This window comes from Podarcis tiliguerta (genome assembly GCF_965153285.1).
Source record: "Podarcis tiliguerta genome assembly, chromosome: 1".
NCBI lineage: Eukaryota > Metazoa > Chordata > Lepidosauria > Squamata > Lacertidae > Podarcis > Podarcis tiliguerta.
In genome coordinates, this window is record NC_139534.1 from 111960999 (window position 1) to 111982848 (window position 21850).

General features: G+C 43.5%; 1 protein-coding gene across 1 annotated transcript in view; it reads left to right on the forward strand.

The window, feature by feature from the left end:
* The window catches only part of KCNK13 (potassium two pore domain channel subfamily K member 13), a 60524-nt gene extending 40455 nt beyond the window's left edge, over positions 1 to 20069 (forward strand). Inside the window, exon 2 of the mRNA XM_083438594.1 lies at positions 17425 to 20069. Within this exon, the coding sequence (XP_083294720.1) occupies positions 17425 to 18347 (923 nt within the window). The 3' untranslated portion in view covers positions 18348 to 20069. The remainder of the gene's footprint in view (positions 1 to 17424) is intronic.
* Positions 20070 to 21850: the final 1781 nt, after the last annotated feature.

Consider the following 21850-nt stretch of genomic DNA (forward strand, 5'->3'; position numbering starts at 1 on the left):
TGCAAAACAAGTTGTTCATGGCATAGTGCAGACATGTCACATCATGAAATGAGGGATAGCTCAGTCGGTAGGGCACGAGACTCTTAATCTCAGGGTTGTGGGTTCGAGCCCCACGTTGCGCGAAATATCCCTGCATTGCAGAGGGGTGGACTAGATGACCCTTGTGGTTCCTTCCAACTCAACAATTCTATGATTCAATGTTACACTGCTGCTGAAAGAACTGCACTGGCTGCCAATTAGCTACCAGGTGTTGGTACATGTGTACAAAACCCTATGCAGCTTGAGACCAGGATACCTTAAAGATAAATAACCAACCACTCCCTGCCTTTGGCAGGATGCAGTTTATCATCTCATCAGGAGGTTCATTCTGCATGATGTCAGAATCAGGCCTTTTGATATGGTGGCATCTCCTCTTTTGAACTCCCTCCCCTGCGCTGTTTATCTTTTCAACACCTATTAAAGATCTTCCTTTTCCAGCAAGCCTTTTAAGTAGAGATTTGCATCCCGGTCCATCTGAACAGAACATGAGAATTGCTTTCATCTAAGTTTTGAATGTTAATGTTTTTATTGCCAAATCACTCTGGGGTGTCTTATGGGAATTTGGGAAGTGATTCATAAATCATGCTGAAAACTGGTTTTTTTTCCTGTGGCCTTGACAGGAAAGCAGAGTTCTAGATAACCTGCTCATTAAGTGGTTGTCTTGTTCCTGCTCCTGGCACAACTTCTCTGGTCGTGGGTTGCTATTAGTCAGGATGGAGTCCTTTTGACCATGTGCTGCAGTCAAAGTGGCAGATTCAACCTTCGTGTGCTCAGAACATAGTGTTCTCTACAGCCACATCCAAGGTGCAGGGTTTAAAATAGCCCCCTCTGCGCCACCCACATAAATACAGCAGCATTTTCTTGCCAGCAGAAGAGAAGCTGTGTTTCCTGTATGCTCAGTGCGCACTTGGGCACATGCTGAAAGCAGGTGTTTGGCAACAGACATAGATCAGGAAGCCCCATAAACAAAGTCTGAATATACAGAGTTCTGGGGTGGGGCATGCAGTTTGCAGGAAATAAAATGGCAACAACCGGAGGGGTAACCCTTTCCTGCAACACCCGGCTCCTTTTCCCTGTGATGCCAAGAATGTTGGGGAAAGTGAAAGGCGAGGAGAGAGTTAAGCACTGACCATTCTGCCACCTGTTGCTTCTCCTGTTGCTTGTGAGAGCCAGTGTGGTGTAGTGGTTAAGAGCGGTGGACTTGTAATCTGGTGAACCAGGTTCGATTCCCTGCTCCTCCACATGCAACTGCTGGGTGACTTTGGGCTAGTCACACTTCTCTGAAGTCTCTCAGCCCCACTCACCCCACAGAGTGTTTGTTGTGGGGGAGGAAGGGAAAGGAGAATGTTAGCCGCTTTGAGACTCCTTCGGGTAGTGATAAAGAGGGATATCAAATCCAAACTCTTCTTCTTCTTCTTCTCCCCTGCATCTCGGGCTCCCGTTCAGTGGTGCCAGATATATGGGGCACATGGGGATTCAGCCCCCTCAATATTTTGAGGCAGGGGGCACAGCCCCCCCCCAATATTGAGGAGACTGCAATCCATCGCTGCCCCTCGGCGGGTGCTGGTACACCAAGCAGGAAATTTGGAGGGCAATTTTTGCCCACTGTGATTGCCAGAGTGTCCTGGCAGGTGCCTGCACTTCCCAGAAGGTGGGGCCCGATGGGGGGGGCGTTGTGTGTGTGATGTCATGCACACGTGACAGCCCCCCCCCCAATGTGGGGCCCAACCCGGCGCACCTGCCTCTGTTACTGATTTGCAACTGTTTGGTGGCTCCATTATTCTCAGATTAATTAAGGTTAGGAGATAAGTCTAGTTAGGTTCCCATTTCAATGTGGACCTACCTAATTTGCATTTCCCAAAACAATATGCAACCCCAAACTCTACTGTATCCTATGAAATTTACTTCTCCAAATTTTGCAGTGCAGGTCTTCAACCAAAAAACTGTGTAAAATGCATGTATTAGGGGAAAGTATGCATAGAGTGTATACATTAGTGCCTATTGGGGGGAAAATGCATTCAGACCAATATAACTTTTCCCATCCACAATACATTTCTTTCTAGCTTAGATGATGGATTTGTTCATCATCTGACTTCTTTTCCCCCCTTCTGTTCTGGATTCAGATTACTGGAAGCAGGGAACAAGACAGCGAAATTGTCAAGAATATGAAATATGAGTGCTTTCCCCCTCAGGGACTAAACTGCTGGAATAAACTATCCCTCAGCTTCATAATGTTTGTGTGGCAGCTTCATTTTTTTTTCTGGGTGAAAAAGCACCAGGAGTAGAGAGTCTCACTGGGAGAAGAAGCAGCGCAAGCAAGAACCATATTTCTAGCTGTATTGAGGCAGCATAAGTGAGATGCCACATGCATAAGTAAAGATTCAGCATGGAAAAGGTATCCAGGGAGGAAAGTGGGTGGACTGTCTTACATAAATGTCTGTCGTGTGAGAAAACTGAGAGACAAAGAATCTAACTATGAGATCATTCTGGCAAGAAGCTGCCTTTGATTTATTGGATGCAGTGAACTTTCTGCAATCAGAACTTGCCACCAGACTGTATTATACGTTGAAATCAACACAAGCTATAGTTTGGATATGGAGATATATGTGTGTGTGTGTATAGTGGTACCTCGGGTTACATACACTTCAGGTTACATACACTTCAGGTTACAGACTCCACTAACCCAGAAATAATACTTTGGGTTAAGAACTTTGCTTCAGGATGAGAACAGAAATCACGCGGCGGCGGCGCAGCAGCAGTGGGAGGCCCCATTAGCTAAAGTGGTACCTCAGGTTAAGAACAGTTTCAGGTTAAGAACGGACCTCCAGAACAAATTACGTACGTAACCAGATCGCACAGAACATCAAGCCATGTGTTCAAGATCAGGTCAAAGGTCAGTCTCACAATGGTTATTCAAAGGTTTCAACAAAAGATGTCTCAAAAGTCTCTACAGTAAGGTTTTCTCAAATGACCTTTGACACCTATCTTGAACACATGGCTTGACGATCTGCGCCACTAATCTGTTACATTGTATATATGAACTCCAATAGATTTATTTCTACCTTTTGAATGATATCATTATTCTACTACAAATGATTTAACAGTTATTAGCCTACGTGTTGTGTCTATATTTCTTTGACTAGTTGTGAGCGGGCAGACGCTTGGCGGTTTCGGCGCTGCGTGCGATTGGCTGTGTTTGTAAGGCATGTCAGTGATTTTTGTTAGTCCCCCCCCCCCAAAAAGCTTAAAAACCCTGTGCAATCCTCCCAAAAAAGCTCAACAACTGGCCATCTCCCCCCATTTTCTGAAATTGGAGTCCCCCAAAATAGGGGGCGTGTTATACACTGAAAAATACGGTAATTGGTGCAGGTGATGTATAGAATTTTTTGAAGGTAATGACTGAGGTTGTAACATTAGCAAAAGGAGACAGTTGGCAGGCGACAGCACAGGCAGTGGTGTGTAAGTAGTGCTAAGGGTTGCACAACTTCTTTTGTAAACACAAAACCATCATTGGATTCAGTTCTCCTGCTATCCTAAGAACAAACGGCAGTTGTGTGAGTGGCCTGATGCCACTGGATAACGCTCTTAATGTTCATTATTGGCATAAAAATAATTGTTATTTTGAAGAAAGGAACAGTGGACAAGATGAAGACCGGAAGAAGGGAAGATACTGGCTGAGGAAATTACAGCACTTACATATGATTAGTAGGTTTTGTTCTTAGTGGGCTTGTCTCACTGTGTAGACAAAAGACTTCGTTGGATAGTTAGACAGGAAAAAACCAGTTTGGAAGTTTGAGAAGAGAGATTGGTGTGGGGGAATTAGAAACAAAGCAGCTGCCTGAAAAGTGTCTGTACAATTAGAGTATTTCCTTTCAACCTTTCTATTGGGCCATGTAGTTCTTTTATGAAGGCTCTTATTATTTACGTCAAATGATAGAAAGCTAAGGAGAGACAACGGAAAGGGTATCTGGACACATACCTTATTTTTTGCTCTATAAGACTCACTTTTTCCCTCCTAAAAAGTAAGGGGAAATGTGTGTTCATCTTATGGAGTGAATGCAGGCTGCGCAGCTATCCCAGAAGCCAGAACAGCAAGAGGGATTGCTGCTTTCACTGCGTAGCGATCCCTCTTGCTGTTCTGGCTTCTGAGATTCAGGATTTTTTTTCTCTTGTTTTCCTCCTCCAAAAACTAGGTGCGTCTGGTGCGTCTTATAGAGCGAAAAATACGGTATGCTGTATGAGTTGTAGTGCTGTTGAGTGATCATTTTGAATATTGGTGTGAGGGGCAATAAGAGAACTCAAGTTAATGTAGTTCCATCTTGCCCACCCCCCACCCCCAGCTCCAACTTTTTAAAAAAAAACAACCCTGCATGAATAATCTAGGATTCTTTTAGATGTTGGAATTCACACAGTGCTTAAAGCAGAGATGGGGAAAATTGTCCCTCCCATCACTCCTAGCCATTGGCCATGCTGGCTGGATACTGATGGAAGTTCAAATAAAGCATATCTGGTAGTCCACAGCATCCCCATCATCCATCACTGGCTTAAAGGTTGCACTGAAAGTAATTCAGTAGCAAAAAAAAAAAAAAATGAAACTAAGAAGGTTATGTATTGTCACCTCTGTTTCACAGAGGCATGCTTTCTGGGGAGCCAGCACTGTATAGCTCTTGGTGTAAAATGCATCTGAGATCAGACAGAAAAGAGAGGAAGAGAAAGAAATCGCTACTTATTAAAAAGCACGGTGTATTTCTATGTATATGACACAGAAACAGTATTTTCAGTTTTGGTATTTCGTTCCATGTAGTTTTAAGAAGCCTTAAAGGGGGGGGGGCTCTAAATTTCTCTAGGATACAGGTGAGAAACTATGACAGCAGTAGAATTTTTAACAGCTCAAGCATCAGTCAAAGTGAGGGGACAGATCTCTTCAGGGAGCCAGGTCACTTGTCAGAGTGGTGTGTTCATAGTTGAAACACTGGAGGAATTTCCAGCATTTGTGGATCAAGTTTTGGGACTCAGCAGGGATTCCTGCAGCTCCCGGGAATAAGCTGAGCAGCCTGCTCAACCATACGGAACCATACAAAACAGCCAAGGAAGAGGAAAAGGGGCGCCTGGCGTGCAATTTTAGCACCAAGTTCTTCTGTTTTAAAGCATCTTCGGTATATTTGATGTGACAAATTAGCTCCCAAGCATTATAGTTTATTCCCAGGGGCCCCAGCTCCTCCTTAATCACCTGAATGGCGCTGTGGGCACAGCATATTAGTGGGTTACATAAAGTTGGTGGGGACTACAAACGCTTTAGAAAATATGCTGAAAACACTCTGAGACATCTCATGGAAATGCTCTGCAGCTGAAGCAGCAACATGTAATCCAGTGAAGACAAAAACGTACGAGAAAGGAAGGGTGTCAGGAAGACAACTGGCAACCATTTTCATCCAACCGGACTTAGAACACCGTATTTTTCGCTCTGTAAGACGCACCTAGTTTTTGGAGGAGGAAAACAAGAAGAAAAATATTCTGAATCTCAGAAGCCAGAACAGCAAGAGGGATCGCTGCGCAGTGAAAGCAGCAATCCCTCTTGCTGTTCTGGCTTCTGTGATAGCTGCGCAGCCTGCATTCGCTCCATAAGACACACACACATTTCCCCTTACTGTTTAGGAGGGAAAAAGTGAGTTATAGAGCAAAAAATATGGTAATTGCTTTTTGGCTTGTTCTAAACATTAGAGAGGTATATTCAGGCCACACAATAGGAGGGGAGGAGTATGCCCAAACCATGCTCTACCTGCATCACCTGAATTTCACGGTATTTGCACCTTTAGCTGTGGTCACAACCGACTTTTGCATGTTAATGGCAGATCTCCACTTTCCTAGGGCACAGCGTTTTATAGGTTAAAGGGGGAGTCTGGGCACCTGTTCTAGTTTTTGGAACTGGAGGCTGCTACAGGTTCATGGAGGCTTCTATAAATGTGGAGCATCACTAAGGCTAGCACTCTTCCCGAGATTAAATCCTGTTAAATATGCATAGGTGTATGTTCCCTGCGTTTAATGCGTGAACCAGCTGAAGCTGGAATAAATTAAATGTATCACTTGACAAGTACCACTTCAAACAATTGCAGGAGATGGTCATAATTCACAACACAAATTAAATCCAGGGTGATGTTTTTCTATTTTATTTTAGGACCTTTTCAATCAGTTTGTTTTTGGTCTGTATTTGAAAATCCTGCAATCTCCGTAGAGTATTAACCAGAGCATTTTGGTTAAACTACAAAAATTCGAAAGCATCTAAAAGCTAGATGCCCATTCCGTAATATTTCCCTTTCTTATCACATAAATTTGTAAGTAATGTCCAGCACAAAAGGTGGGGAGGGAAGTAGCAGACTCAAAAGAATATTGTGCTGGAGTATTGTGTTCTGTTTCAGCTATCATAGGTCATGCAGAACATGAACAACCCGGGGTGTGAAGGCAAGCAGAGAAAAAATACTGTGCTTTACCGTACAGAAACAGATACTGAAAAGATAAGTGTTAATGACTTTGGAGCAACTGGCTTCAAATTATCCAGGGCAGGGGAAACTTCTTCAGCCCAAGAGCTACAGTCTCTCATGGGCAACCTTCCAGGAGCTTCATATTGATGGTGCCGGCAGGACCAGAGGCAAAAGTGGGCGGAGCAACTGATGTAGAGTAGGCCACATTCAGCCAGAGGTTTCTGTGCAAAGGTTAAAGGTAAAGGACTCCTGGACGCTTAAGTCCAGTCAAAGGCAACCATGGGGTTGCAGTGCTCATCTCGCTTTCAGGCTGAGAGAACTGATGTTTGTTCACACAGAGCTTTCTGGGTCATGTGTCCAACATGACTAAACCGCTTCTTGTGCAACGGAACACTGTGAAGGAAACCAGAGCACACAGAAACGCTGTTTACCCTCACACTGCAGCGGTACCTATTTATCTACTTGCACTGGTGTGCTTTCCAACTGCTAGGTTGGCAGAAGCTGGGACAGAGCAACGGGAGCTCACCCCATCATGAGGATTCAAACCTCCAACCTTGTGATTGGCAAGACCAAGAGGCTCAGTGGCTTAGACCACAGCGCCACCCGCGTCCCCAAGCACACATCTTTCTTTGCTCTTATTTAATGCAAGGACAATAACAGTAAGCTGGCTGGCTCTGGGTTTGTTGCAGATGCCAGAAAGAGGGAAAGTTAACCCATACAATTTAGAGATCCAAGTCACCACTAATGGAAGACTATTTGATTTTTAGACTTGGACGTGATAGAAAAAGGAGGAACATTTGTCAAGTTTTTTTTCATGAAATGAAAAGATGGTTTACAGATATACTTTTATTTATATATTTATTATACAGGGTTGTTGTTTTTTATCAAGTGGTGTATAAATTATATGAAATAAATAAATAAGGCAGTATGCACACATTATTATTATTTATCACTTATTTTTGTTTATTAGATTTTTATCTCTCCTTCTGGGCAGCTTCTCCTCACAAAACCCATATAGTGAGCTTTATAAGAAAGTGAGGATTGACCCTTTATCTTCAAAGTTTAGAGCCAACATTTGAACCAAACTGGATTTCAGTGCCTTGGGTTCAAACCTAGGCCGCTGGGTGTCATATTAGGAAGATAATGTAGTGGTTTGTTAACATCCAAATACAGAGTTAATATGTAGCTGTTCCACTGATGAAATTTTCTGCTTGAATCTGCAGGAAAACCTAGAACTAATTTATTCCTCAAAGTCGAAATCAAAACTAAATATCTCTATATTCATATGATGTTGCTGTCTGACACAAATACAGTAATGCAAATATAATTGCCTTCCAATTACTCCGACTGGGTGTTTGAATTTTGTTGCATCCAATTAGAGCTAGTGTTCAACAGACGTCAAAATTGTGATTAAGATAAGGGGGGATGCTGCTGCGTAGGTTACCAATAATGTCTCAGTTGGTTTTATATCTGCTCTAAGCCATAAGGCAAGGGTCACAATTTCAAACCTGGCACCCACAAGTGTCCTGGTACCCACAAAGGTTTTCACTGGCACCACTGGGCAGGTTTCCTAAACTCAGTTTTCATTTAAAAAAAGAAGCAAGTCTCTGACCCTCCTAGAAAGAAAGTTATGGGACAAAATGTGTGGGTAACTTCTAAGCAATTTATGTGAAATGAGGAATGAGTGTGATGTACACACACACACATATCTGAAGAATGCTTCCAGTTAGATAGCAACACTGTGTGTGTGATCAGTATTCTGTGATCTCCACAATCAAAACATAGCTGACTTCCTATGGTACGCATAAATTTGTCAGAGGTGGTTGTCTCGCTCATTTTGTGTGATGCCACATTCTCCACCGTAGCTATTTTGTGGCTGGCATCCCCAGAGCTCTCCCAAAATTTGAAATCTGGCCACTGGTCCCAAGATGTTGGCAATCCCTGTTCTAAGAGGTGGTGATTTTTCCTCCTGGGGAAACTATTTCTTCAAACAACCCAGTTATATTTTCTTTAGATCAGGTGTTCCCAAACTGATCTGTGGCTCACCAGTGTTCCATGAGCTTCATTCAAGTGGTCCATGGCACGTCTGTAAAAATACAGTTAAAAATCATGCAGCACCTAGCACAGCTGTAATGGGCAGAAAAATCCTTAAGTCTTCCACCAAGATCCTCAGCAAATTTTAAGAGATCCGTGGGGAACAAAGTTTGGTGATGACTATTGCTTGCCGATCGAAAGGTCGGCGGTTCGAATTCCCGCGGCGGGGTGCGCTCCCGCTGTTCGGTCCCAGCGCCTGCCAACCTAGCAGTTCGAAAGCACCCCTGGGTGCAAGTAGATAAATAGGGACCGCTTACTAGCGGGAAGGTAAACGGCGTTTCCGTGTGCGGCTCTGGCTCGCCAGAGCAGCGATGTCACGCTGGCCACGTGACCCGGAAGTGTCTCCGGACAGCGCTGGCCCCCGGCCTCTTTGAGTGATATGGGCGCACAACCCTAGAGTCTGTCAAGACTGGCCCGTACGGGCAGGGGTACCTTTACCTTTACCTTATTGCTTTGGATCATATTAGAATGTCTGGGCCTTGGATGGGGGGGGGGCTGTCGGTTTAGCCAAGGAAATTTTTTTAGTAATATTATATTAAATAATATTACTAAAATTATTAAAATACAATAATATTTTAATAGAATATTAAAATACAATAACTTATTAAACATTAAAAGCTTCCCTAAACAGGGCTGCCTTCAGATGTTTTCTAAAAGTCTGGTAGTTGTTTTTCTCATTGACATCTGGTGGGAGGGCATTCCACAGGGTGGGTGCCACTATTGAGAAGGCTCTCTGCCTGGTTCCCTGTAACTTGGCTTCTCGCAGCAAGGGAACTGCCAGAAGGCCCTCAGTGCTGGACCTCAGTGTCCAGGCAGAACAATGGGGTGGAGACGCTCCTTCAGGTATACTAGACTGAGGCCGTTTAGGGCTTTAAAGGTCAACACCAACATGTTGAATTGTGCTTGGAAATGTACTACTTAGGTAGTATAAGAGACACAAATGCCCTGAGATCTATGGGTACAGGGTGGTCTACAAATTTAATAAATAAACAGCTAGTAGTAGAAATGGCTATGTTCTGCCTCAACTATTGGAGGTATCGTGCCTCTGAATGTCAGTTACTGGGAATCACAAGTGGGGGGAAAGCTGTTGCTTGTTTGCTTCCCATGGGCATCTGGTTGGTCACTGTGAGACCAGGATACTGACTAGATGGGCCATTGGCCTGATCCAGCAGGGTTGTTGCTATGTTATGAGGCCCCAGAGCAATGTGATGGCTATGGTATGATCACAGCACAGTCATATTCCATGCCAGTCAAAGTGAATAGATGCTTTGATGGCCACACCAAAAGTCCCTACTGGCTGCACCCAGACATAATTTCAGTATCTGAGAAGCCATGGCCTGGGAATTGTTGACTCAGTCAGGTTTTAGAGGTTATTATCTAACAGCTGTTACCCTGTAGGAACAAGCCCTGAAACTTCACAAGTCTTTGTCAACTCTTCTTGGTTATTCACAGCTTTCTAGGTTGCTGTACAAATGTAAACTTTCCTTTCTGGTTTATATGTGATCATTTGGCCGGAACTAAGAGGGGTGATGCAAGAGTATTAAGGGGTTATAACAAATAATAATAATAAATTTTTATTTATACGCCACCCTCCCCAGCCTCCAGGGCAGCTAACACCAGGTATAAAAACAATTGATTAAAATACAACTTAAAAACAAGATTAAAATACAACATTAAAATGCAGCCTCGTTTCAGTTAAAGTGAGTTCAGAGTTTCATTTTTTTACAGTGATGTAAAATCTTTTCAAGGGACGCGGGTGGCGCTGTGGGTTAAAGCCTCAGTGCCTAGGGCTTGCCGATCGAAAGGTCGGCGGTTCGAATCCCCGCGGCGGGGTGCGCTCCCGCTGTTCGGTCCCAGCGCCTGCCAACCTAGCAGTTCGAAAGCACCCCTGGGTGCAAGTAGATAAATAGGGACCGCTTACTAGCGGGAAGGTAAACGGCGTTTCCGTGTGCGGCTCTGGCTCACCAGAGCAGCGATGTCACGCTGGCCATGTGACCCGGAAGTGTCTTCGGACAGCGCTGGCCCTTGGCCTCTTTGAGTGAGATGGGCGCACAACCCTAGAGTCTGTCAAGACTGGCCCGTACGGGCAGGGGTACCTTTACCTTTACCTTTAAAATCTTTTCATTTTTTTACAGCCTAGTCATTTAAGGCATTTTATAAATCATCGGTATCATAAGAGCAGCATCATGCATTGCTTATAAATGAGATTGTTATTCTCTTGATAATAACAAACATATCTTAATACGCTATGTTTGAAGTTTTCATCTGTTTTTAGTTTATTTTAGTAGATTTTAATTATTATTTTGTAATTTTGTAATTTCTTTAGTTGTTAATTTGAATGTTTGAAGGTTTTTTTGAAAACCACCCTGAGGTTCTATTTACAATCAAGTTGTATTTGCATATTGTTACAGAGCATACATGCATACGTATTAGAGAAAAAATACCTATTCTGAAACTCTATATATGATCTCTGTTAATCCATATGGGAATAGCCTTCTATGCAACTGTCTCAAGGCGATGAAAACAGCAAAAACAACAACAGTTAACTGATATATTTAAAACAATAAAACCGTAGAAAATAGCCGCTCCTGGACAAGAGCAGATGGGAAATTTCCCCTGACCTCATGCTTTACCAACTGAGCTACCGAGGTGGATAATAATAATATGGCATTTTATGTTCACATTTTTATCTTGACATTTTAGTGTTGTATTTAATTTCTGCTGTGTTTTTTTGGAGAGATTTTGTTCTGGGACAGTCTATAAGCAAACAATCCATCAGAATAAGGCAGGAGCAACTGTATGCCTGCAAGTCATATATGTAATCCAGTCTTAAATCAAAGACTGAGCTCTCCATGGTCCTGATTCTTGGTTGCCTAATCTGTACTTCCTACACCTGCCCACAACACCCCTTTGGGCTCTTGCTGGAAAGTTATATGGTGCTTTAAACTTGAAATGTAATGTGTTCCGTGCGTGTTCTGAAGCATACATTAGAGGCATTCATAACACTCCTTTTGAACATGTAATATGTTTTTAATCAAAGCGTTTGGGGAAATTGAGTTATTGAGTAGTACACTGGCATGAAGCTGCACAGCAGAGGCTTGACAACCATATGTCAGGAGTGCTCTGATGGTGTTTCCTGCTTGGCAGGGGGTTGGACTCGATGGCCCTTGTGGTCTCTTCCAACTCTATGATTCTATGATTCTATGATTCTATAATTAATTTTGGAAAGGAAGTGTTTGGATAAATTGTGGGTGTGTTGCATTTTCAGTTGTTGGAGTATTTTCCTGGCTTGCTACGTGCCACATAATTAATGCAGTATTTTAATAACTAATTTATAAAGCCAAACATGAGCAAAAATATTTTGTCTTTCTAATGTCTGATTAAATACGGCTTTGCTCTCCACCAGTCAGCTAGGTAAACAAACTACAGCTTCTTTGGAGGAAGCCATGACTGCCTGAAAGTAGCATCATGATGCTTTAAATATGTGGTGTGTGACTGTGGCCTTATCTGGCAAATAACAAAGCAAGCAAGGAAGGAGAGTTTTGCCCATGTGGATGTGAACTAGTGCAAATGTGCTCATTTTTCTCTGAAAATGAGCACAGATTAGCAGTAATGGTTCTGTAAATGAGAAAAGGAAGGCTATCTTCACTTCATCATACTTGAGTCCATCGTCAAACACCTGATACTTTTTAGCATCCTGTATTTCCATTTATCTGTGCTGACAGACTATTCTGATAAAGAAGCGGAGCTGTTTAATTCAGTGTGGGGGATGCTTCATATGTTACTTCTAGCAGGCATATTTTGCTTAATAATCAAGCGAAAGGGTATCCAGTTGTTTTCATATTTGTGTGCATGCATCATTTAAATTGGAGTCTTTTTAAAATAGCCCAGTTATTAAAAAGTGAGTGCAGTGTTCCTTTGTGTAAGAACAAAGACAAAGAAACAACTGCGCCACACAGTCATGCAGATATCATCAGGTCCACCACGAGGAGAAATGGAAATGAAGTGAAATAATTACGTTCCGACCCTGTGATTCTGGTGTGTCCCAAAGGCTATCAAGTCCAACCTCCCTGGCTGATGCAGGAAATCCACTGAGACACAAAAGAGTTCGGTGTGGGAAAGCTTGATGCTGGGTGAATGTTCTTATTTTTTTTTATAATAATATTTTATTAGGATTTTCACAAAAATAAAAAATAAAAAAAAATAAAAAACAAAAAAAACAATTAAAAACAATTCAATCTTTCATTACATTATCTTACATTTGCTTGTTTCTCGGACCTCCCCACACCTCCCCTTTTTGTATTCCAATTCAATTTATATATTCAGCAAATCCTTTCCCTCTTTACCTTTATCTTAATCTTAATCTTAATATATTTTAGCTTTAACTTTCCACCTGTTAACATTCCCTTTTTGCATATTATTTGATAGCATTATGCTAAAAACCCCTTAACCTCAATTCAACATCATTCTAACATTCACTAATTTTGCAATATTTCTGTAAATAATCTTTAAATTTCTTCCAATCTTCTTCCACCAGCTCTCGGGTGAATGTTCTTATGAAACAGACCTGCTCCTCTTTTTGGCATGCAGGAGAACATTCCAGGGTGTTCACAGGGTCAGTTTCCTTGTAATGGGAGAGCACTAGAGAGTCACATTGTCTTGCCATATCTGTTGCTGTGCAGGTTTCCAAGCAGAGCACAGAATCATAAAATCATAGAGTTGGAAGGGACCACAAGGATCATCTAGTTCAGGGGTCCCCCAACTAAGGCCTGCAGGCCAGATAAGGCCCAAGGGATTCGTTTATCCAGCCCGCGGCGACCCCCGAAGCCTGCTCTTACCGTCACTGCGTTGCGTGGCTGCCCACTTCCGGGTCGGAGGAGAATCGGAAACAGCTTGTGCGCATGCACAAGTATTATTTGCGCATGTGCAAGTGTTATTTGCACATGCACATGTGTTATTTCCGGTGCGCATCCGGGTTGGAGGAGGCCTGTGCACCTGCGCACAGGCTATTTCCGGTGCTCCTCTGACCCGGAAGTGCGCAGGAAATAGCATGTGCGAATGCGTATGGGCACACGCTCCCCTGCCCTCCGGCCCACCGCGCAATCAGCGCTGGAGACACCAGCCTGAGGAGCAGTAAGTTTGCTGACCCCTGATCTAGTTCAACTCCCTGCAATGCATTTGTACATTGTTAAAAATTGATTGTTTCCAGAGAATGTAAGTTGTTCATTTTCCCCATATGCAGTAAAACAGGCTTCCTCAAACTCAGCCCTCCAGATGTTTGTGGCCTACAACTCCCATGAGCCATAGCTAGCAGGAGCGGTGGTCAGGGAAGATGGGAACTGTAGTCTCAAAACATCTGGAGGGCCGAGTTTGAGGAAGCCTGTAGTAAAGCCACAAAAATACTATGGTATCAGACATCCCTGGGAAGAGAGATTGACTGTTAAACCACTTTGGAAATTGTAGCCCTATGTGAGGAAGGGAAAGTCCCTATGCTCCTTTAAGTAACATAACACTCAGCTTTTTAAACCAACCCAGGGTTTTTAGAAGCAATTTTACTCCTAAAGCAGGCAATGGACTTGCTGATGATGCTTAAGGTTCTGGAAATTTAGCACTTTTGTCCCAGTTTCAGCCAAATACAGCTAAAACTTCTGATTCTGGCCTAATTTAGATTTGAAGGCTGAGACACCCAAAAGATAATAACAGCCTTTAAGGAAAATTGCAGCTTTCTACCTAAAGTCCATGATCACCAGTCAGCTGTCTGGTGATAGACCCATTCACAATACTCAAGGTAGTCAAAAAACATAACATTTCGTGCCTGTGCTATCTGCACATTTGACCTCTTCATTCTTCATAGGAAAGCGGAATTGGGGAGGTGGGTAATTTTGAAATTTTTGAAGGGGCTTTCCAGCTACTATCAAGTTACTTCTCCCAATTAAATGGAATGCTTCTAAGAAGATAGAGGGCAATCAAGGTGCTGCAACAAAACACAACCCCTACCTTGCACCGACATAAAAATGATTTACTTAATTATATTTACATCCTGTCTTTCCTCCAAGGAGCTCAATGTGGTTCGTGGTTCTCCCTTTTCTTTTCTCATCCTCACAAATGAGGTAGGTTAGGCTGCGAGACAATGACTGGTCCAAGCTCACTCAGTGAGCTTTGTGGTCCATTGGGGATCTGAGCCCTGGTGTCCCAACACACTAACCACAACACCACAGTGGCTGTATGCTTCATTGCCCACCAAAAATAAGGAAGATACAAATTACCAGAATAAAACTGAGTGTAATAATATAAGCTGTGGTGCTGTCATGAGTATCTAATTCCTATATTAATCTAGGGATTTGTTTATTTTTGGCTAACAACACAGAACTCAAATACACTTTGCTTAGCATATTACACACCCACATGAACATTGCTGTAATTAATGGAGCACAGGAACCTTGCCAAGAGAGACCGCAGACAGGAGCTCAAAGGAAACTCTTAACACTCTTCAATGTACAGGACAAAGACATCACGTTGCAAAAAGGGATGTGCTTTTTGGTGAATATTATCTACTGCCTTGTTAGTTTAGCAAAAGCGTAGGAGGCAATGACTTAGATCAAACTCTGGGAAAGTCAAGGGAGCCTAGCACTCTGTCCTCCCCAAATTACAGACTTTCAGGGTGACAAAATGTAAGATAAACTGTAACTGTCTCTTAGTATCATTATGCTCTCTTCTCTACCAACGAGGGCCTCAGTTTTGTAAAGTCCCATGTCAGTTTCTAATCTCGAAGTTGAGGGCTTGGGACACTGTGTTCCATTTCTAGGAAAAGGGGGAGAAAGAAAAATCTTACTTTCTTTGCGGAGAAAGTTCTCCTTATGCTGGGGAGGAGACAACAAATGGCCAGCAAGCATTTGGAAGCCGCCGAGGTAAAAAGAAGCAGCAATTCCAGGAGGAGCAACTATGTCCCGTGATATAAATGACAGTATACCAAGCAACTGTACTAGATTGAAGCAGATTTATAGCACAAACTCGACCTAAATCCAAATGCTCTGATTGAATTGAAGACAAAGGCTGCAAATCTAAAGTTACTAGGAGTGAACTGAAACAAATGTCTACACATAGTCTTGATTGATCTGAAAGTGTCCGGTTGCCTCTGACTGATTGCTTGATTTTCACATTTATATGCTGTTATTTTGGCCCTGCCAGATATTTAAATCAACAATAAATATTCCAAAGCCTGATTCATCAAACTTAGTAGCTTCAGTCAATCCTCACAAAACAACCACAGCAAGGAGCTTCAACAATAAATATGGGTAAATATATAACTGTTGCCAAATATCCGAAGAAATGGGGGGGGGGGTGTTTTCTTCTCCTTAAAGGGCACAAGCCCAGCAAATCTGCCTCAAGAGACAATTCACAGTAAAGATACTGCCGCTTACAGCCATCCACTTTACTTTAGGTACTACTTTAGGTACTATGCCACCACATTCAGGTGCATAGAACACAGGAAGTTACCCTGTACTGTGTCAAACCATTGGTTCATCTAGCTGACTGTTGTCTAATTTAGGGGTAGCCAACACAGTGCTTTCCAGATGTTGTTGGACTACAACTCACATCAACCCCAGCCAGCATTCAGGGGTGTGGCGGTTATAGTCACAAAACATCTGGAGAGAACCAGATGTTCTCTCCTGGTCTAATTGGACCAACAGATGTTCTCCAGGATTTCAGATGAGTCCCATCCCTACCTGGAAAAGCCAGGGATCAAACCAGGCGGGCCTTTTGCATAACTGCCAAATGGAGAACACACCATTAGGGCTTTTAGAACCCCTCTTGGGGGAACTATGGGGTCAGTTTTTGTTTTGTTTTAAATTATAGTGGAATGGAAGAGTGCAGGGGATAATGCCGTTCCACCCACCTTCCAAATAGTGTATGCGACCTCCAGCCCATCCTTCCTAGAAGGATGGAAAAGACCAGCAGGTAACTTACCGTACTTTTTCAGCTATTAGACACCCCCCATATATAAGACTCTCCCCTATTTTGGGGGACTCAATTTTAAGAAAATGAGGGGAGATGGCCCAAAGTTGTTGAGCCTCTCCCCCCATGTAGCTGTGGGCAGGAAACACTCCCTAGATCGTTTCCTGTGCTCAACAGCATCAAGGGAAGTTGCACTCCAGCCAGCCAGCCCCCAGTGCCCCCAGATCGCTCGTTGTGTGTAGCGACATCTCCCTCCCCCCGATGCCACTATCAGTGTATTGGACAACCCCAGTTTTTTGACATGATTTTTGTCAACCCCTGTATAGGGGTTGTCCAATGCACAGAAAAATACAGTAATAAAATGTGAAGAAACAGTACGAGCAATTTAGATAAATGTGTCATTTAAAGTTATTTAATCTCTAAATCTCTAAGAATAGGAGATGGATCCCAGTACGTCAACCAACCACTCAGATCTTGTTGGTGCTACCCAACTCCAATTTACAACCACACTTTTTCAGACCCAGTCGCCGATCTGCAAAACGGAGATAATACCCTTTGCAGGGCTGTTGTAACAAACACTAGATCAAGTTTATGAAGCTCTCAAGAACATTACATGGATGATTATGATGATTCCTATCTGTTACTGAGATCACATCTAAAGATGACGATGATGATTTATTAAATGTGCATACTGCCCTGTTCCCACAGGTTTCAGGGTGGTTCACAACATAAAATCACAAAATACATAAATAAAGATTCTTATGTTAAAATGGCTTCCCTTTCCCTTTTGCCTGCTCCTCTGTTCTGCTCAGAAGTCTTGCCCATGTGACTTTTCCCTGTTGCTTTTGTCTTCCAGGTTTTGGCATGACCACACCGGCCACTGTCACAGGCAAGCTTTTCCTGATATTCTATGGCCTTATAGGCTGTGCAGGGACCATTTTGTTCTTCAACTTGTTCCTGGAGCGCTTGATCACCATCATAGCCTATGTCATGAAGTCCTGCCGCGAGAGGCAACTGAGGCGGAGGGGGGGCCTTGCCCAAGACAGCCATCACACTCCTGGGACCGCCGAAGTGGACAGCTTGGCAGGATGGAAGCCGTCCGTATATTACGTCATGCTTATCTTGTGCATTGCGTCCGTCATTGTTTCCTGTTGTGCCTCTGCTCTGTACTCTCCCATGGAAGGGTGGACGTATTTGGACTCGCTTTATTTTTGCTTTGTGGCCTTCAGCACCATTGGTTTTGGCGACCTGGTGAGTGGCCAGAACACCCACTATGAGAACCGAGGCCTTTACCAATTTGGTAATTTCCTGTTCGTACTCATGGGGGTTTGTTGCATCTACTCCCTCTTTAACGTGATCTCCATCGTCATCAAGCAGTCTGTGAATTGGATATTAAGGAAACTGGACAACACGTGCCATAGGTGCCAAAGAAAACTCTTCCGGTCGCGAAGGAATGTTGTGGTGCCGGGAGTTGCCCGGAACCAACGCAACATATCCATCGAGTCAGATGGTGTCCTTGAGAGCGAGGCAGATGGGCGCAGGCTGTCCGGCGAGATGATCTCGATGAAAGACCTCTTAGCGTCTAACAAAGTGTCACTGGCCATCATGCAAAAACAGTTGTCCGACAGTGCCAACGGCTGCCCCAGAGCAAGCATCGCTTCTAGACAAAACGGTTTTGCTGGTGGCGTAGGCGCTTTGGGCATTATGAACAACAGGCTGGCAGAGACCAGTACGGATAGAGACATCCACGCTGGGAGGGGATCACTGGGTAACAGATAATGAAGGGTCAAAAGTCGTCACAGAGACAGAACCAACTGAGCAGGCCACCTTTTGAGAAGAGGTGCCTTTAGTGCTGTTGCTGGCAGTTCAGACCTCTTGCATTTTGCACTGCGCCGTCGATCCACCCTTGCCCTGCAGACCCTGCCAAAGAACATCCCAGTGGTGTCATGTAGTGTAGCTGCAATTAACAAGCTTCTTCAGCATGTATTTAAGTTTAGGTCTGAGTTAGGAGCAAGGGGAAATGGAGAGAAACCATGCAGATGCGTTGCTCCCTTTGTTTTGGCTGGCACCTCAGTCCTGTAAACGCTCAGAAGAGTAGTAGTCCCAATCCAAAGATGTTGTGCACCAGAAAGTGCGGTACAAGAACAACTGTGTGTGTCGGAAGGTGCAGGAAGCAACCGCATAGGTGGATAGCTGAATAGCCTAGCAGTGACTCATCTGTGGCTTTCAGATGCTGTTGGACTCCAATTCCCATCAGCCCCAGGTGATCCCCGTGGTCAGGGATGATGGGAGTTGTAGTCCATCAACATCCGGAGAACACCAGATTAGGGTGCCCCCCCAAAATAGCCACTTGCCTTTGATTTCACTAGTGAGCAGTCATTCGCTACTGGGTTCAAGAGTGACTAGCCCACCTGAGTAGTGTGCTCCTGCATAGCAAACGCCTTGTGAATTTGGAAGTGGAAAGTGGATCTCTTCTCCCTCAGCTGCCCAGACCATTTATCTTTCTGCATGCATTGGAATCCTGCACTGTGTGGCATGTGCAGAAGACATAATTGGGAGATCTGCATGCAGTGGCATCATGTGTGGGTTTGTGTGCAAAAAAAGAAGAAGTTTTATTGCACATTTTAGGATCAGTGCTATTTTTCTAGAAAAAGAAGTGCCAGAATTCATCATTATCACCTCCCTCGTTCTCTTAGAATGGCAATGGTGCCCACCTGAGAGGTGCCGGAACTGAGTTCTGGCTGGGGGAAAAAGCCCTGTTTAGGATCACATGTATCTGATAGCAAAACTTTGCCTCACAAGGAAAGATACGTGCCTATGTGTCTTTCATTGTGAGGCAGTGTTTTGCCATCAGACACACTAGATTAAATTTAAGTTAAATCTCATAGAGTCACCAGGCACCCAGGTTTCAAAATGCAAGTGCTCCTATTATGAAACTTGATCCATAGCTGCTATCACTACCATCAATAGATCCCTGCAAAAAGGTGACTTTCCCAAAATCTACAACAGGGGTGGTAAAATGGAAAAGCGTGGAAATGATCAAGAACAAACACATGTCAAAATAATTTCATAGACTTGCTGTTTACAGTCAAGCCAAAATATAATGTGCCGCTAGGAAGGAACAGGAGAAACGTAACACTGATATTTTATTATCTAGGCTGTAGCTTTATAACTTTATAAGACCATGAGTTTGGGAAACAGAAAAGTTTCAGTTTGGAGAGGAGATGCTAGCAGAGGTCCTTTGGGAACCGTATTAAGGCCTGCTTTATGAAAACATTTTTATTAATAACCACTGGAAGAACGTGGGAGTGTGCTGTTGCAACCTGAACATGACCCTAACTTAAAAGGTACTGTAATTCTCCAAAGGACTGAGAAATTACGCGGGACTAATTGGATGGCCTCATGAACTGAAATGATAGAAATGGAATGAAAATGGGCATTGCAAAATGTAAGGCCATGTATTTGGAAGCAAACAATAAAAGATGTTTGTTACCTGCCGAATTAGTAGTTGAAAACAACCCACAGAGAAAATGATTTCAGGATATTGGTTGATCACAAAATGGCAATCAGCCACCAACATGACACAGCTGCAAGAATGGCAAGTATAACGCTTAGAAGTATTAGGTGGGGGGAAATAGTAGTATAGAGCACTTTTAGTATAAAGCCTTGATTTTGTTTTCCTCTGTGAGGAATACAACCTATCCATTAAAACAGTTAAAACTTTCTTCTTCTTCTTCTTCTTCTTCTTCTTCTTCTTCTTCTTCTTCTTCTTCTTCTTCTTCTTCGTACCCCACTGTGAGATAGTGAACGTGGTCACCAAACAAGACAAGGAAACCTTGGATAGAAGGATAACCCTTTTATTTGTAACGCGTTTGCAAAGGCGGGCCCCCCCGCACTCAAGAGTACGAAGGGGCCCCGAGCAAGCCTCGGATCCTGACTTTTGTTCCTATTGCTGCCGCCCCTCCTTTAGAGGCTTGGCTTACAATCTACCTATTGCAATTTAACACGATTCTAATACATAGACCAATCTACACTCATTATCCGAGTTTTACCTAATATGGGAGCTGTGCATTTTGAAGCTTCTTGTGGTCTTTGTGGTCTAACTGACAGGAAGCACGCTCAAGCTGCTGGCTCTGCCTGCATACATGGTCTTCTGTAAATTTCCACTGGGTTTGAGGCACAATTGATTACTCCTTCTCACAATTCCCCCCTCTTGTTGTATCCTGCCTCAAATTCACATAACAATTCCCAATGTTCTCCTTCTTCGCCCTCCGTAGGCACAGGGGCATACCGCATGGACATTAGCTGGGTTTGGACCTGCCTTTGCGCTAGTAGAGAAAGAGAATTATTGATTGCCCTTACAAATATGGGCAAAACACATGGAATTAACACACCCCCAGCAGCTATGAGTCCAATAAGGGCCACTATTGCCTGTAGCCCGGGCAATTTTGGAAACCAGGATCCAAACATGTCCTTGAAGTTCAACCCCTCCCATGTTTGTACCGGGACATGTGCTAGCCTAATCATGCGATCTGCTATATCCTTAACTACTTTTCCACTATCATCTATTTCAATACAAGAGTTAGTCAGGTTAAATTTACCACAAACCCCTCCTTCCTTGGCCAATAAATAATGAGCGCTAATCTATTTTGCATAATATAAGTGCGGCTCTTGGCACTTTCTTTAGCCAGTTTAGTTAAAGCAGAAGCAGTTTCATTAGTAATTATCTCTACCACAGCTTGTAAGCGTATTATTCGGTTTAGCAAATAAATAGGATCCCGTCCGAATGACCCTGCAGTCCCATCATTAGCCCATGTCGCTGGCCCATAATACTGTATTATTCGTTCCGGGGGCCATTCGGTGTCTTTCCAATTCCCTATATGAATAGCCCGCTTTTTCCTGGGCCCTATTTCATCGTAGACAGGCATTCCCAATTTGGATTTTTACTTCTAAGGGGAGCAAGAAAAAGCTAGGCCGCAAGGTGGCCAACACGCATGATCCTGTCCATTTTAAAGGGAGCCGGTTATATGCATAGGACCCACATGCCCAATAAAATCCATCTGGGGTTGTCCATTCTAAAGTGGTATTTTGGGGGTCCTGCAGAAAGGTCATATTAGTCATGTTGGCTAAAGGTGAGGGCCACTTCTTGGAGGAATTATCCGAGCTCCACCATTCTTTACCATTCCATTGCCCTAGGCAGGGCATATTCCCTACCCATGTTCCATTGGTGTCATTCCTTAGAAAGCATTCTGTTCCCACCAGCTGATTAGAGATCTGCCATA